Raw genomic sequence first — 19303 nt, 5'->3', positions numbered from 1 at the left:
TGTTTTTTTAATTTTTTATTTTCTGTAATGAATAAAAGTGTCTGGTGTGTATGGGTGTGTATGTATGTGACTCTATAATCCTGTTACAGAACTAAGTATAAATTACTACCGTTAGGCGGAGTATGAAATGTACCCAACAATATTTATGCCTGTATTTGTATGTGCTCAACTATGCAGATGTCCTTTGTAATTTTCCTTTAATATTTATTGCTTGTAATCTTATTATACACACATATAAAGTACATTTACAAGTAAATACCTCTCTACTCTAACGATGAATATTTTTCCTATACACACATTTGGAGACTCTAAAATATATATAAAATATTACACTCGGGGAGATTCAGTTAAGGGGATTAGTTTAGTTATTAGAAGGGAATATTGCAAATACAGCAAGTTTTTTATTGTAATTTACATACATGATTCGTACATCAATATATCCGCTCTAGACCCGGTTCGATTGATATTTAGAATCGAGAAAATCAGATCACAAATGGCTGAGATATGAGAAAAAAATCAGTGCAAACTCGGTATTTTACCTATTTATACCCTACACCACCATAGTGGGGAGGGTATTATGCGTTTGTGCAGATGTTTGTAACGCCCAAAAATATTAGTCTAACACCCACCTTAAAGTATACCGATCGACTTAGAATCACTTTCTGAGTCGATTAAGCGATGTCCGTCCGGCCGTCCGTCTGGTCGTCGTAACCACATTTTTTAGCATAAATTTGTTTAATGTTGTTTACTCTTACGAGTGTTTTGCAAGATCAAACAGCATCAAATTAAAAAATAACTAAATATTTATTATGAATCATCCTAAATAAGATACGTTTTTGAAATAAATAAAAGAATTAAAATATATTCTTTTTCGTCAAATATTTGCCATGTGTGACTTTACCTTTAGTCACCAATTTAGTCAATATGGATATCAACTGAAAGATTTTTGAAAGACCTTTGCAACGTTATAATAAGTCGGACCTACAATTTTTTTTTACCAAAAAAATTTTTTTGCCATAAAAAATGTTTCACTAATAAATTTAAAAATTTTATTTTTTTTAAATTACAAAAAAATTTTAATTTTTAAATGCGTATAACTCGGAAATTATAAGAGATAAATAGCACACGCAAGCATGCTTTTTCAAGACCTAGCCTAGCCTTGCTTTCCAAAGATATAAAAATCTTTGAAATCGGATAGGAAACAAAAAAATGGCACATATTTAAAGACCTTACATGTCGAGGGTACCCTACTTTGAGCCCCCATATCGACGCCCCTGGAGCATTTGTATGACCCATACAATAACTTAAACACGTCAAATTGTATCATGATCGGACCAGCCGTTTAGAAATGCCACATTTATTTCCAAAAATTTTTTATTCTGCCCCACTGTGTACTGTGTGGGTACGAAACGTGTAATGTCAATATACTGAAAGCTTTACTAAAATTGCAAAGGCATCTGGAAGAGATCCAGGTTTGAAGCAACATATAACATAAATTAATTTTACAAAACCAACCAACACCCTTAACTGAATTCCAATGAGTGCAACTACTAACTGAGTAAGTGCTCTAATTTCATTATATACAAATAAAATCATCTAAAATTATTTTCATCGTCATTACTAAAATACTAGCAGTAGAATACTCACTTGAGTGGTGATCCAATTGGTGTGGCAATACCAAAGCCTTTGGTATCTAGATTTCGTCCAACCTTCATGGTATCGCAGGGTTCTCGTGCATTTACATACTCATTCTTGGGTGATTCCACAAGTAGAGCGTATTTGCCTTTTGAAGTTCTAACACGTCTGATGCCTTCATCGTACGTACTAACAAAGACATGTTTGCGTGAGTTCATATACTCCCACATTTTATTGTGTAAACCAATTTGGGATCTCTGCAAATAGACACAAAAATAGAAAAAACGGCAATAGAAAATGAGCGGAGAAGTATGGAAAATAAAGGAAGTATGTAGGTATAAATAAGTATATTACAAATATAAGTGCAAAATGTAAAAAAACCCAACAAGAACAACTTAGTAGTATTTTACTTGCATATTATATCACAGTATTTGAGATTCTTTAGTTTTAATGAATGTGTTTACAGGAAGTTGGTTGGGTTTTCTATATTTTACACATTTAGCCAAACACACACACACACACGCAGTCACACAACTAAACAGGATTCATTCAGTGTGTAAATATAAGTTTTAGATGGCTGTAAGTATGTATGTTTGTGTAAACGAGCTCTTGAGTGTATTTAGTTATAAAAGAACCAAATTATTGTTTGTTCATCATAGTTTCTCTATGTATTTATTTAACAGTGTGTTAGTGCAAGACTCCGTTACCAAATTGTGTCTGTGAAAATGTGCAAATGAGCAACAAAAATCAGAAATAAGCATATTTTTCACTTTGATGATTACTGAAAATACGTAAAAAAATAAAACTGAAATAAAATATTAAGAAGAAAAAAAAAAAACATATAAACTAGGGAGTCCCTTTCACTTTTTGGGTTTTCGGTGCTTCCAAGTTCTAAAATTGTTCTCCGCCATCTAAAAACCAAATGGCAAACATTTTAGCAAAATCAGGTAACGTGTAGAGTTTGCACATTTTAAGAAATATTTTCATACTAACAAATGTTTATAAATTTTCTTAATATTTTATTCAAGAAGAAGGCAATGGTTCTTACTTAGTCACATATGGGCAAAATGCGCAGAAAAATAGGCTCCCAATTAACTTGTTGTATGAAATGAATTTGACTCTGATTGTTTTTTTTTGCTATTGTCAAATTGTCTATTGAAACCGAATGTATATTTTCTATTAATTTTTTTAGTTTTTGTATACATATATTTACAGAATATGTATATATTGTTTTATTATAACAGACAAATCTGTCACGTACGGTATGTCACGTACGATATTAAATATTATTTATTATAAAATCATCCAAAGATTGTTTTTATTTAAATATGACGGATTATAAAGGAAAAATATTTCGTTTAGTGTAAGATATTAAAAGAAAACATAACGCCTCTCACGATTTGAATATTTTCGCATATTTCTACATGTACCTCAAAATGACTTTCGTTTTATGTCATGTGCGATATACCATTATTTCGTTCGATATTTTTGACAACAACTTTTTATTATTTTAAAATATAGTTCCCTCTGAATGGAACATAAAGACCAAATTATTTTTCAGATACACTAATTTTTGCAAAATCTAGTCCACTCTATAGGCGTACAAATGTCACGAACGATGATATGGAATTGCCCATATGAAATGAAAAAGTGCAATATTTTTGAAGGGCAGAGTTTTATAGTGGCATATTTTTGAATCTAAATTAGATATTAACTTGAAATTTTTTTTGTAATACCAAAAATTAACTTATCTAAACAACAAAATTAGTTCGCAATAAATGTGGATCAAATTGTTCTTAATATTTGGAATTCTATTAAAATTTTGATAAAAATGTTTGTTTTGGAAACTGAATAAATATGTAATATGAAATAAAATCTTTATTTATTAACAAAACTCAATAGAGTTTTCAATGTTTTTTAAATTAGACATTCTAAATAACAAAATGTAAAAACACTTGTCCAAAGGTCAAAGAGAATCCCGCAATTTCTAAAAATTGGAGCGAAAATACCAAAAATTTGTTGTTTTTACAATTTTTCCCATAGGGTCCACATTTCTTTAGATGCTGGGAAAATACTTTAAGGATAAATAAAGAACACATCAAGGTTTCCAAAGCTGTTTTTCGTTTTCTGATTCCACTTTGAGACTTTAGAACATGTGGCCCAAAATTTTAAATTTTGATAAAAAGTAGGTCCAATTCCGAAGAGTGTAGGGGCGACATATTCGATAAATATTATATGTTTTTAATAACAAAATGTTCTCCGTAAAGATGTCTTTCAGAAAAACATAAAATTGTTATATATTCTTAAAGAAAGTTTGTTTTTTAATAAAAAAAAGAGTTAAGTCACCTTATCGACCAAAAAACAGCAATTGTTTTAATTTTTAAATAGAAAATCGTTTATTTTTGGACCCATTGATATCGCTCTGAAATCTTCTGTATATTATTGGTGATTTAGTTTTCTAACTAACCACTCTAAAATTACGCCCTATATTTTTAGAAATGCGGGCCAAGGTATGGTAAAATTTTAAAATTTAAATTTTTAAATGCCTATAACTCGGAAATTATAAGTGATAAGTAGCACATGCAAGCATGTGCTTTCCAAAAATATAAAAATCTTTCAGAATGGATGGGAAACAAAAATTTGCACGAGTTTTAAAATTTTACATGTCGAATATACCCTAATTAGAGCCTACATAACACCGCCCCTGGAGCATTTGCCCATTTTAATAACTTAAACTCAAATACTCCTTGGCTATGCGCATGTAAAATTGTAACCCAATCGGATTAGCCGTTTAGAAATGCCAGATTTATTTCCAAAAAATGTTGATTCTGTTCCACTGTGCACCGCGTATTTAATTTACAAGGTAATTTTGTCGATATTTTTTTGGTAAAAGTTTAATAACTTTTGCAAATATAAACCGATTTCAACAAGTGATGTCCCATTTTTGTCTATATAAAATTGTCTTTAAAACACAGTGCCAAAAAATAGGTTTTCATAGAACAAATTTTAAATAAGTATTGTTGAATTTGAAAAATTACAACAAAAAAATATGCGAACTTTTTTTTATAAAAACTTAAATAATTGCTTGGAATATACATTCGATACATACATTTTATGAAAGTTTAAGTCTTTGTCTCTTCATAGTTGTTTAAAATTTTGAAATCCGTCTAAAAATGTGTGAGTTAGAGGTACTACGACCCACAGAGGGATTTCGGTGAAAAAGAAGTCAATTTTTCAAACACTCAATTTCAAAAATGTTGAGAAATGTTTAAAGATAAAATGTACACTTATAGTTTTAAGAAAAAATTGATTTTATTTTTAAAAAATCTAAGTAAAGTCCATGCAAGGTGTTAAGCAAAAATTTACTTATATTTTCAAGCAACTCAGTGGTTTATATATGTATAATTTTCCTAATAATGCCATTTACCTTTAACATATTTGAAAAATATAACATTTCTCCATAAATAAAAAAATGGGGATATCATAAACCGTTAAGAAGATATGCCCAAATCTATAAGTCTCTAAAAATTATTTTATTTTTGATATTCCATGGAAAAAAATGTAGCCCCACTTTCCCCCACTTTGTCTTGTTTCGATTAAAAAAAAATAGTTTTCGGATGTTTTCGGAACAGGATGAAAACTTAAAATTTTTTGGCGAATAATAATCGAAATATCAAAAAAATTCTTATCTATGTATGGGTTTCGTGGGCGGTGGGGGTGACCGCCCATGTACCAAATTTCTAGACTTTTACTTGGATAGGAAAAGTGTTATGCGAACAAATCTATTCTATATTAGTCCATATAATTCTCGGTGTCAAAATTCAATGCTCTACCACCATTCCTTATAATTTTTACACAAAAATGTATTGCATGGACGGTATACGGTGGGCATGGCCGATTTTATTGAAACTCGGCATACGTTCATATTTTGTTTCAGAAAATACATGTACCAAATTTCTAGACTCTTAATTGGATAGGAACAATTTTATGCGAAAAAATCGATTTGGACTGTATGGGCAGTGGGCGTTGAGCGTGGTCGATTTTGATAAAATTTTATTTTTTTCTTAGTTTGGTCCATATAATTCTCGATGCCAAATTTCAGCGCTCTACGACCACTCCTTATAATTTTTGCAAAAAAATGTATGAAGCTATCCCTCTGTGCGAACTATCCTAAAACAGTTTTTTCAAAATAACTAAAAATTTTGAGGGTGTTTCAAAGTTTTTGAAAACGATTTTAGTATGTCCTTACCTTGGCCTACAATTCCCATTAGGTCCCTTTTCAAGTTCTGTCAAAAAGTGTTATTTTGTAGCTGAGTGTTATTGGAATCGAAAACATTTTCTTTAAGTTTGTTGAAATTTCGTTTAACAAATTTTAAGAAAATGTCACAAAATTTTTAATTTTTGGGAAATATTGCTGCTTTGACCCAAACCCGAAACTTCAAATAAAATATGCAACCTCTAAGAAATATCCGATTTTACGCAAACTTTCAGCATTTGGTTTTTAGATGCCATAGAGCAATTTTAAATCATGGGAGCATGTAAAATCTAAGAAACTAAAATAAGGGCCACCCTAATCTACACAATTTGCTGCATAAATGTAAAATGAATCCTGAAGTATATAAGGTTTCATATAATAACAAGAATATTACGTTTATTTAATTCTCTTAAATGTAGTTTTTTTTTTTTTTGCCATGTTAAGAATAATGGGTAACAGGCATATAAATATTTATGAACACAGTACTGTGAGAAACTATTAGATACATTTTGCTAAAATTACTAATTTTCTGTAAACTTTAAAAGTAACAAAATTCTTTGCAACAATAACATTTTTCTAATTAACTAAATTTCAAGAAATTATTATGTACTGGAATAAACGAAATTAGGAAATTAATAAAAACCTTTTATTTTATGTATATACCCTAGAAAATGCATGTCAAATTAATTAATATTCTTAGTATTTCGCATAAAACTGTACTTCGTCAGTTGTAAAACCTACTTTTGTATAACAACATGTAATATGTTGGTTGATATTGTAAGGTTTGTTTTCAGAAAAACATGAAATAATGAAACAAAAAAAAAAAAGAAAAACTTTTTTTGTACTTAAAAATTCCAAAGGATTTTTTAATAAATTGCTCGATTTTACCAACAAGCATGGGTTCGTTTATTTTGTTTTTTTTTTTGTTTGTTTTGTATGTGTTCATGAATTAATACTTCTCAGATTCATTTTGTAAATTATACGTTCAATTCTTCATACTGCTGCCACCACCACCACTAACAGGCTACAAAATCCTACTTAGTCCTTTTTTTTGGAGTCTCAAGGAAGAACATACTACATACAATTACATACACTAAATGCCAAGCAGTTCATGTTTTCAAACACACACATACTCTTACTTTTATATAGAGAACGGAAACTACCATTCTACTTAAGCGGATGTTCATCTTGAATGTTTGTGCTTGGTTTGGCAGGCAAATTAAATTAAAATGATCCTCAATGTCTTTGTGGTGGGAGAAGATTGTTTGTTGTATTTTCCCTTTAATTTTTTTTCGTTTTGGTTTGGTTTGCTAAATGTTGTACACATAACTAGTTGTTCTTTTAAGCAGCAGGGAGTAGATTGTAGGTGTACGAACAGTATGTATGACCATGTAGGTGGAAATGGTTCTGTAAATCGTTTCCTTTAACATTTTTTCTACATTTTGTTTTGCCTGCTGTCTGTCTGTGTGTAAATTTTATATGTTGTTCATTTGGTTATAAGGTTTTCCCCTTTTTTTTTTGCTGTATGATTTCCTTAAATATTTGTTTAATTTATTTTCATGATAATGCTGGTATGTTAAATTGAAATGTGTTCGTGTTTGTAAACTTCAATATATGTTTGTTATAAACGTCAAATATTAAAGCCAGTCTAGTAAATATTTTCAACATTTCAGATCATTCAAGCAAGAAATTAATAAAAATTAATAAGTTTTTTAATAAAACATCAACAGTTGTTTCTTTGGGGATTATTGTTAGAAATGAATTATAAAATATGTAGTAGAATACAGTTAAAGAAACATTTCTTGGATACGATTTTATTATTCGAATTTTAGAAATTAATTTGAAATTCTTTAATAAATCTAATTGGTAAAACTATTCTTTCGAATAGTTTTCATACAAATTTTTTTGAATCATTTTTCTTCATCGTGAAACAGGCCTTAAATTTTTTTTAACAATCAATTGAATTTTGTTCAAAATTGGCTTCATTACATTTTGATCATTTTATTCGATTACCACCAAAGGCTTTGGTTTTTCTATAGAAAATTTAATGTTTCTCTCAGATTTTATTTTTTAACGATCCATTGAATTTTGCCCAAAATTCGCTTCTTTATATTACGTTCAACTGTAAATTGAAAACTGGCTTGATCTTCCATTATATTTAAAACAAAACAAAAAATTTTTTTTTATAAAATAATATTTTGCTAAATGAAAGGTTTTTCAGTTTGCATGACAAATAGACAATAACGTAGGAAAGACCTTTAAAACCCCTTTCATTTGATATACGCATTATCTATGATTACAAAACTTTGTCTCTAATATATATATATCCAGAACTATTTCCAATGATTGCAGTAACCATAATATGTTTAAGTTGCCATTCACATGATTGCAATACTCATATATATGATTATAGTAATTAAGTATATGTTTGTGCTAACCATTTTTATTATATAATACATACTCTGAGAACAAAATATTACGATAAATGATTTATCGTGACCATGATTGTCATAAACATACATTTATTTACTACAAACATATATATGATTGATACAATGATGTGAGTGGTAACTTAAACATATTATGTCACTGCAATCTTATAAATAATTACAATGGCCATAATACGATGTACAACTATATATTTTCTCGGGTGTATGCTGTAAATAATCTTTACAAAGTGTGTAAGTAAAATACAATTAAATACGTACTTACTTGTAGTATGTATTAGTTATAAGAACAAATGATCAGTATTGAAATAATTCCAATAGTTACAACATAGTAGTTGCAAGAGTATGATTATGTAAATATTAATTTATGCAAACTCTTGTATATCCAATATGTGTAAATATGTGTGTGTGTATATAATAGTTGTCATTGAATTGTTATCACTTTTGCTGTCAACAACTCGGCAACAGATGACAACAACACAGAACCAGTGCACAGCACCGTAAAATACAAACATACATACAAGCATATGTACAGTCATGGCAACAAATCCGGGTGATGATGGTAAATGATGAAAGTAGTATAAATTCACGCATGTTTTGTTGTGATTTTATTCTACGTTCGTTTTTCTTATTTCAGTTGTAATTTCATTTTGTTTGATTGTCTGTAATACATTTGCAAGTATTTGCTAGAAAAATGTGTCAATTTGCAACAAAAGTAGTTATTGGAATTGTTGTAAAAAAAAACAAGAACAGAAGAAGGGAAAGAGGAAAAAAAAAAGTATACAAATGAATCCTACAGGACACATGATGACAATATAAAATATTCATGCTAGAATAAAAGAAAACAATACAATGAAGTGAATGAATGAATGAAATCAGCAGCAAGAGATAGAGAGAGGGAAAGGGGCAAAGGAAAATTGTTTAACAAAACAGTATAGAGAGTATGAAAGACAAGTCGTTGACAACGTCAACAGTTTTGCAACGAAACAAGCCCAGCAGACTCGTTGGGTCTTACGAGAATTTTTTTTATATGTATTTTTGCACAGACAAACACTCGAGACGCGCTCACAAACAGATGAACAGACAAACAAACAAACAAGTGACATGAAGTGAAACGAAACGAACAAACGGAACCAATCTTGTTTACTGTAGTGTTATAACTGATACTAAATGTATGGATGAGTACGAGTTTGCATGGATATGAGAGCGAGGTTAAAGCGAAAAGTATCTTAAATCCCTTTATACATGATATATTTATAGATAAACACAAAAATTTTAGTAGTGGTTATCAAATGTTAGCCATTTATGGATCGATTTTGTTGATATTTAATTATCAAATTCTCGCACAAATATATTTCTTTTAAAATCTATGAAACCAACCTTAGTTTTTTTTTTATGTCTTACCCTACTTCTTGACGATCGATAAATTTGTTCACACAGCGGATAAATTCGTGTCCACACATGAATTTGTCTAGTGTGGCTATGAACATAACATCGGATTTAGAGTTGTATAAAATAACTGTTCTGTGGATATGGAGGAGCAATATTGTTGTGTGTTATTATTTAATCACCATCTGATCAAAAGTTATAAAATGGTAAATTTTGAAGCCACCATTTTGAAGATTTATTTTTTTGTTTTTAGTTTTTTGACCAGTGGATATGGTCTTCTTAACAAGAATAAACGCAAAGGCCATAGTTAAAAATGTTGATCGCTGTAAGAACTGAAAGAATTTGCTGTATTGATGGAAATTTCACAAAATTTTCAACATTTGTTCAATCAATATTAATTTGAAAGAAAGAAGTAAGTGAGCTATATTCTGTGCCAAATCTTATATACCCTTCACCAAAATATTCTTTAAAATAAAAATTAAAAATAATTTTAGGAAAATAAAGTTTAAAATTTTTTTTTCAAAATATTTTTTTTTTAAATTTAATTTTTATTTTAATTAATTAGTGAAATATGTTTTTTTCAACATTAATTTTTGAAAAAAAATTTATGACAATCAATTTTTTTGGCGAAATAATTCGATTAAAAAAATATTTTTCCCGACTTACCACAACTTGCGTTTTTGTAAACGTACGTCGTTATAAAGGTCTTTGAAATATCTATCATTAGATATCCATATTGTCTATATTAATGAAAGTAATTCAGATATAGATAAAAAATTGGTAAAAATCGAGGTTGTCGTGGGTTTTTCCTTATATCTCAGCCATTTGTGGGCTGATTTTCTCGATTTTAAATAGCAACAGAACCGGTTCTATAGCGAATATGTTGATTTATCAATCATATATGTAGGTTATTTGGGAGCTACATTAATTTGATTTCAACATACAGACGGTAGTGGCTATATCGACTCCGCTTCTATAATTATATAGCAAATGAAAAATGTAAAAATTACAAACGGAATGGTGAAGGGTATAAAAATGATATAATGCAGTTTTGTATGCCGAAAACTAGCTCATTTTATCCAACAAATTTTGCTGGACCACATCCAAGATCATTCGTGAAAGTTTTCAAAACTGAACCCAATGATAGGCTTTTGACAAACTTTATTCTAAATTTGACAGATTCCTGTAAAAATTTTATATTTTCGGATTTAAAGAACAAAAAAAAATGTCGTTGTATAAGCTACGACAAGTTAGATCGTTAAGCCAAATTCAAAAATGCGTTTAAAAGCAGATTATTGTGAAAATGAGCGAATTCACTTAATTGTGAATAAATTTGAAAGGAATCCATCGCTTTTTATGATCTATATCTCATTTTGTTCCTATTACATGTGGTTTTGCGATAAAGTAATAAATCTGAACAATTTCTGCCGTTTTCAATTCTTGATGATTTTTTTAAAATAAAAAAATTTGCTATTTTCACGTAAAAAATTTATTTTTTGCTTTAATTTGTTATTATAACTCCGAAACTACAGATCCAATTAAAACGCAATATACAAACCGAATAAGGCTGTGTAAATCTCAATTTTTCTATGTTCATTTTGATAACATCGGACTAAGCCTTTTAGAGTTATCATAAATTATGTGGAGAAACAACTAAAAAAATTATCAATTTTAGAAAAAAAAAATTTTTAAAAACATTTATCCGTAGAATTCAAAAATTTTACCATTTTTGTATTTAGGTAACTGTGATGTATCAAATCTATATAGTGGTTAGTAAATCATTTTTTTTGCTGTTGATCTGTGTTATTGTTTCATGTCTGGCCGCATATTCTGTGCGTTTTTCGGTCAATGCTCACTTCAAACGAATCGGTTGCATACGGTATATGTTCCCTGTGGGGTTTTGGGCTGATATCGGCAGATAGTAATAGATTGTACCCTTTTGCTCCCACCGAATACAGGGCATTACCATAGGGCTTTAGATATTTGGCTTTGGTGTCGTTTCGGCTGGATGATTGGGCTTCACATACGATCTCTTATGCATCGGCTTATCGTAATGGATCCATTTTTCAACGCAAATAATGATTCGGTGATGAAATGATTTTCTTTTATTGAGTTCAAGCTTAATTTCGGACATGCAAAATCGTCTCTCAAGGTCTCTCGGCATCAATTCGTATGATACCCAATATCAGTGCTCCAATGATTTTGTAAGCTCTTGTTGACTTTTACGATAATCTTGATGAAGTAATACCTTCAATTCTTGGTCTTCAACAATGTTTGGCTGGTCTGGGCGATATTTTCCTTCCGTGTCAAAATCGCAACTTCTGAACCGGACAAACCATCTCTCGCTTTCACCAAAGCTTATGGTGAGCAAGTGGTGTGCATCAGCGGTACTTTTGTTTCAAATTAAAGAAGTAAAGCAAAACTTCCCGCATATGACGATGCATTAATACAAATTCAAAGCAAAATAAAGCTTTGTTGTTTACACTATAGTGTTCAATAACTAAGTGAGAATAAATGAGAGATATATACCCCACAAAATTACATACATATATGTAAGTTATACTAAATTTATTGAGGAGAAAAACATTTTTTTTAATTATTGCAGCAAACATTAAAAATATATTTATTCGAACTTTCGACTTTTTCCAATCATAAGGTCGATTTCGACTTTTAGACTTTTTCCAGCAAAAAGTCAATTATTCGAACAATCGACAATCGCTATCGTGGTGAAGTGTATAAAAAGAAATATAAATTTTAGAAAAGGTAGATAAACCAAAAACAGCTTTTCAGCCTAGCCTCGAACAAAGCTGAATTTGTATTTATAATAGTATATAGGCTTTAGAGATACGATACGTGTCAGAGCATACATTAACTGAGAGCAGAGATTGTCGCATGCATTTCCTTGTCAAAACTAATTGCGCTGCACATCAGTCAAATGTCACAGGAAGATTTCTTGTTTGAATTTTTTTCCCATTTTTTTTTTGATTTTATTATTTGCTCCACTATTTTACCACTTACACTCATACACAACGACAGTTTGCCACTAATGGCAAAAAAGAAAAAAAAACAAAATAAAACGAAAGCAACAGAAATAAAATTGATATGGATAAAATGCAAATTGTTTTTTTCTCGCAATGACAGCAGTAAATAAACAAGAAATAATTTTGATTGTGTCTTCAAAGGCAAATGACAGCAGCCAGAGAGACACTCACGCAGGAATTTCATGCAATTTATCTATTGTATGTAACAAAGGGTGGGGAAAGGGGTTAAGGTGGTTTAAAGTAAACTTACCCTAAAGAAATCCCACGTTGAACCATGCAATAAAGTACCGTATTGTACCTCTGTTTGCATGGCCAAATCCTCAGGTGAATTGATGGGTGTAACCATGCGTTCGACGGTGAGAAAAGCAGCCAAATTGGCTGTATACGAAGAGATTAAAATGAGTGTAAAGAACCACCAAACCGCTCCCACAATACGTCCTGATATCGATCGAGGCGACACATCACAGCCCTGTTGCATGAAGGCGGCCAGTGAAAACCAAAATGAGTTTAATATACTAAAATCGTTAACAGCGGCGGCTGATGTGGCCGGCACAGGGACACCTGTTGGTCCGGTAACACCAGGCGTGACAGCAGTCATAGGTCCTGGCACCGGTACTCCACCTATAATGCCGGGAGGTTGCTGATTTGACAGCTGATCATGATGAGTATGGGTATCTGTAATAAATAAATTGAACAAAGATAGTGTATTACTTATTTTGGTTGTAAAGTTACGTACATATGTACATAATTATTTTCATGAATATAAGTGTGCAAAACAGAAAAAGAAGAATTAATTTCAATTCATGTGTGCTCTAGATTTCAGTCTGTTTTATTATTTCTCGCATCTTGTACCTTTATTATTCTATCATTTCAATAGACAGTAACAACCAGAACAACATGAGCAGCAACATTGAATGATGCCAACATTTTGTATAGAATGTTACGAAACTTATGTGTGTGTGTAGTTTACTTTATCTTCTTTTGTTTCGCTAGCAATATGGGCATTTGGTAAGAGAATTAATTAAAAAACATTAATTTAAATTGTTTGAAGTGCCTTCATAAATTGTAAAGTGAAAATGTTTACTTTAAACACCAAAGTCAAAAAGTCGTAGTGGGCCAGAAAATGTATTTATACCCTACACCACCATAGTGGTGTAGGGTATAGCTCCCATATAAGACCCGCTTCCGAAAATCACTTTAACGTACATAAATCTCCTAAAAATTTTGGCATACACATAAAATTCAACATAAATAACTTTAATATAGACACGAATCACACGACCTAATTTCATGGTGATCGGTCCATAATTGGTCATAGGTCCCATATAAGGCCCACTTTCGAAAATATTTTTAACGAGTATAAATCTCTTAAAAATGTTGGTCTTTACATAAAGTTCAACACAAATAATGTTCATATAGACATAAATAACACGACCTAATTTCATGGCGATCGGTCCATAATTAGTCTTAGCTCCCATCATAGTACTCTTCCGAAATTCATTCACGAAAATAAATTATTGAAATTTTAAAAGAAAAATGATTTTGCTCATTTACTTAGTGTAGGGTATTATATGGTCGGGCTTGACCGACCATACTTTCTTACTTGTTTTTCATTCTTTTTGTGCCGGAATATTATTTGTTCGATGTTTTAGTACCCTACAGGAAATGTCTATAATGAAACTGTACTGATTAACTATTGACACGCAGTACTAGTGACTCATTATACCCCAGACAATGCTATTTGGAATTCTAATACTGACGATAGTACTATTCGAATAATGATCGTTCGATTAATCGACTAATTTCTTATGAATAATTATTCGAACAATGTTATGTAGAATAATCGAATAAAACGAATATTTAAATTTATTAAATTGCTTAAAATTTCTCATAATTACAAATTTAAATAATTGATAATGATATAAAAATTGTATTGTTTGTGATATTCGAAAAATACCTAAAGAGTCTTTCGATCACTGTAGATGAGTGGTCTGATAGCTCCTTCTGACCATAACTCGCTTTTTTATATAAAAACTCAAAATATCTAAATTCACAAATCGAACACAAGCATTTTTTTAACTTGGACAGGACAACGTCTGTCGGGTCAGCGAATTTAGATATTTTGAGTTTTTATATAAAAAATCGATTTTTGTTAAGAAATATGAGTGATCACAGATCGAGCTCCTTTTCTTGATTAAACGCTTATTGGCCAAGTTATTATCGATTAAACTATTGTGAGTTTTTATATAAGTAATCGAATTTTGGTCTGAAATATGATTGATCACAGACCGATGTATTTTGCAGATGTATTTAATAAGTGGGCGTATTAGTGGACTGGACAATTTATATTTATGTAAAAACTTTTGCGGACTTTGTATTGCGAACATTACAAAAAAATTAGTTAAATCGGTCCAGGCGTCCTGCGATTTTAGATATATCGAAAAAAAAATTGGGGTTGGTAAATTTTTCTTTCAGTAAAAACTTAAATTGGATTACTATGATCATTTAAACAAAAAATTAGCCAAATCGATGTAGTTGTTTTCCGATTTTAGATAAATCGAAAAAAGTGGGCGTTGTCAATATTTTAAAAAAAAAACTTGTGTAAATCGGACCGCCGGACCGGCCGTTCTCTACTGATGCAATTACCAACGAACGACATTTGATTTTTATTTACATATATAGAAAGATAGATTACTGAAATTCTAAAAAGAAGTCTTTCAAAATTTTTAATTTACGACTTGAACCAATGAAAATAAAATTTACGGAATAAAATATTTGTTATTTATTAAAAAAGGCTGAGTGAATTTTTAGAATTGATTTCGAAACTGAAATTTTAAAGTCTAAACATGATGGAGTGGCAGTGGTGTGAACATATGATAGCGAAATATTAGCAGAATCCCAATTAATAACAAGTAAGAAAGTATGGTCGGTCAAGCCCGACCATATAATACCCTACACTAAGTAAAATAGCAAAAACATTTTTCTTTTAAAATTTCAATAATTTATATTTTTGAGTGATTTTCGGAAGTGGGCCTTATATGGGGGCTATGACCAATTATGGACCGATCACCATGAAATTAGGTCGTGTGATTTATGTCTATATGAAAGTTTACTATGTTGAATTTTGTGAGTATATCAACATTTTTAAGCGGGTCCATATGGGAGCTATGACTAATTATGGACCGATCGTAACAAAATTTGGTGACATGAATTTTGTGTATATACAACTTATTTGGAGCGGAATTTGTGTAGATACATATATAAATTAAACATTTATGACCGATAAAGTCCAATTTCGGAAGGACATTTGTATGGGGCTAGGTGAAATAATGGACCCGTTTCAGCCAATAGGCTTGGTACTTTGGCCGAAGATATAATATGTACCAAATTTGATCGAAATATCTTCAAAATTGCGACCTGTACTCTGCGCACAAGGTTTACATGGACAGCCAGCCACCAACCAGACGGACGGACGGACTCATTTCATTTTTATAAACGAATTAACGAACGACATAAAAAGTTCCTAATACGTTTGTATTGTACATGAATTCAGAATCATGTGCAAATAATTTTTTAAAGCATAGCTCCAAAACGGAAACTATTGTGTTTGCTAGTCAATTGTTTTGTAGATTGTTTGGTCAGAATCTGATCAGAATATTTGTGATGAATATTTAGTGATGGACTTTGTTTTCCAATGTTTTTTAACATTACTAATAGTTGAATTGTTAACGTTAATTGTTTAGCGTTATTTTTTTGTTTTTCTTTAACAATAAGATATAAAAAACCTACATCAAAACTTCATTCTTTACTTTTTTTTTAAAAAAATTTCAATTATTCTAATAATTCGAACAAATTTCGAGATTTTAATTTTAAAAAATTAAAATCTCGAATTATTCGAACAAAGGAAAAATCGAATAATTTGAATACCTTACCTTACCATAAACTTTTTGTAATTTTCTGAAGTACATATCGATAATCAAACGGCACATTTTGTTAACATTTGACGTTGTATTTAAAAAATTAAAAAAAAACAAAAGGGTACGAAATTCGTACGAATTCATAACAGTCGTCTTCAAATTCATGTTTTTCTTTTTTTTATTCTTATCAGCGACAAATATAAAAATATTGATGCTTCGTTGATAATGTCCGGACAAAACTAGTGACGTGGAGACAGTTGTCCAAAGGTATCCTTCCATGTATTGGAAGTATGATGGAAGAAGGTTAATAATTGAGTTTAGTTTATTTCAGAAAATTCTTGTTGTGGTGCATATTTCCATATAATGGATATTATTGCTTTGTTGTGCATGTTCAATGTGCGGAAGTCCTACCAACATTGTATTTATCAAACTAAACAATCTTACACCAGTGGTTTGTAAATACTTTCACTTTTGTTTCAAACATCATAGCCATAGTGCAAAAAATATATTATTGCAACTTTCGGTTATCAATCCCTTGAAATCACTTTTTCATATAGAATAACTTATGTAACTTACTCATCTTACCCATAGTGCAAACAAAAAAAAATTTATTATTTCAGCTTTGAAATGCATAATAAAAAAAATTATTCTTTAAAAAATTCTCTCTCACATACATAGTTATGTATGTAAAAGTATGAGTTACTATTCAACATATGTATGAATGAATACACATACAAATATATACGGGTACCTAAGTAAGAATGTTTGTGTGAAGGATATAGTATTTTCCTTTTGTTGATTTCAATATTGTTGCTGGTTTGTTTTGATGAGTGTGAGTGTTTTTTTTCTCGTACTGGCCAAGTTTTTTTGTTGGCTAGAAAATGGATCTCTCAATTATTCGATTTTAAGAATTAATCGAATATTTTTAATGTTTTTGGAAATAGCTGCAAGTAGGATTTTAATTGGTTTTAGTTTCGGAATGAAAGATATTCAATGAAAGAAATAATATATTTGTACAATTTTACGATAATCATTTAAATATTTTTATAAGTAAATACATATACAGTGGGGAGCTCAAATGAGTACATGTTTCTATTTTGTGCATTTCTTATGGAATAAAAATAAAACTAATAAAGCAAATCCAAAAATTTTTTCTGTCATTTATTTTATGTTTAATATGTAACAAAATGAATTACAATTCAAAACAAAAAACATCCAATTCTAAATAAAAAAGAGACAAAACTAAAATAACTCGCTTGTACTCAATTTTGCACCCCACAATAACTTTAGGGAAGAATTGCATTTTTTAAAAAAAATTTCAAAATCCTTTATTACGTAAATAAAATTTTACACGCATTGGCATATTTTCTATAAATTTTTCATTAACTTTATTTGGAATACTCCCTCTCTCGTGCTCAATCCGCTGTTAAAGCTCGTACAAATTTGTAGAAGTTAATCGGTATTGTTTCAACCGCCAATTCACGATTCACTAAAAATTCTCAATAGGATTGAACTTAAGACATTGAGCTGATAACTGCATTAATAAGAAATTTTTCTAGGAACACCATTCTTTACGATTTTTTACGTGTGTATTGGGTCACCATCCGAATGAAAAATTACTTCTTCTGCAGGATTTCCTCTTTATATATACAAAAACGTGATGATGAGACTACAAAATCGGTGTGGTGAGTCTGCAAAATACGCAGATGGTTTTCTTTTCTCATTATTTCATTGATTCTTCGCATTTGTCCAAGGTGGCACCATATAAAGCAACCCCATATCATTACCATGTCTTACTGTTTCCTTACTGTGTCACCAATTTTGATAAAATCGGCGATATAATGAGTTAGGAAGACTATCTGCGTATATTGAAGACTAATCATACCGAATTTATAGACTTGCCATTCCGATTTTGTAGATAAGAGCGCCAATCATGCCGAAGAAGTTATTTTACAGCAAGACGGCGAATTAAAGCACTCATCAAAAACTTTGAAAAATGGTTTAGTGAGCAAAATTTCTACCGAAATAGTGTCCAGTTCGATATACCGACCTCAATACTTAATCATCTTTGTATTTTTCACATTCATCTTTGTAGATTATAACGCTTATCCTGCAGAAGAAGTAATTTTTCAATAGGATGGTGACCCAATGCACGCGTCAAAAATCGTAAAGAATGGTGTTCCTAAAAAAATTTCTTATTAATGCAGTTATCAGCTCAACGTCCTGAGTTCAATCCTATTGAGAATTTTTAGTAAATCGTGAATTGGCGGTTGAAGCAATACCGATTAACTCCTACCAATTTGTACGAGCTTTAACAGCGGATTGAGCACGAGAGAGAGAGTATTCCAAAAAAAGTTAATGAAAAATTTATAGAAAATATGAAAATGAGTGTAAAATTTTATTTACGTAATAAAGGATTTTGAAATTTTTTTAAAAAATGCAATTCTTCCTAAAGTTATTGTGGGGTGCAAAATTGAGTACATGCGAGTTATTTTAGTTTTGTCTGTTTTTTTATTTAGAATTGGATGTTTTTTGTTTTGAATTGTAATCCATTTTGTTACATATTAAACATAAAATAAATGACAGAAAAAATTTTTGGATTTGCTTTATTAGTTTTAT

The 19303-nt window shown here is 30.3% G+C and overlaps 1 protein-coding gene across 3 annotated transcripts in view; it reads right to left on the bottom strand.

Moving 5' to 3' along the window:
• The window catches only part of GluRIB (Glutamate receptor IB), a 153735-nt gene that overhangs the window by 13325 nt on the left and 121107 nt on the right, over window positions 1-19303 (bottom strand). For all 3 annotated transcript variants that reach the window (XM_065503486.1, XM_065503484.1, XM_065503485.1), the window contains 2 exons: window positions 13018-13442; window positions 1648-1892 (listed from right to left, as the gene is read on the bottom strand). In XM_065503486.1, coding sequence (XP_065359558.1) covers window positions 1648-1892; window positions 13018-13442 — 670 coding nt within the window. The remainder of the gene's footprint in view (window positions 1-1647; window positions 1893-13017; window positions 13443-19303) is intronic.

The sequence above is a fragment of the Calliphora vicina genome, chromosome 3, assembly GCF_958450345.1.
Source record: "Calliphora vicina chromosome 3, idCalVici1.1, whole genome shotgun sequence".
In the NCBI taxonomy this organism is placed as follows: Eukaryota; Metazoa; Arthropoda; class Insecta; order Diptera; family Calliphoridae; genus Calliphora; species Calliphora vicina.
This window is presented reverse-complemented; position numbering and strand designations above follow the sequence as displayed.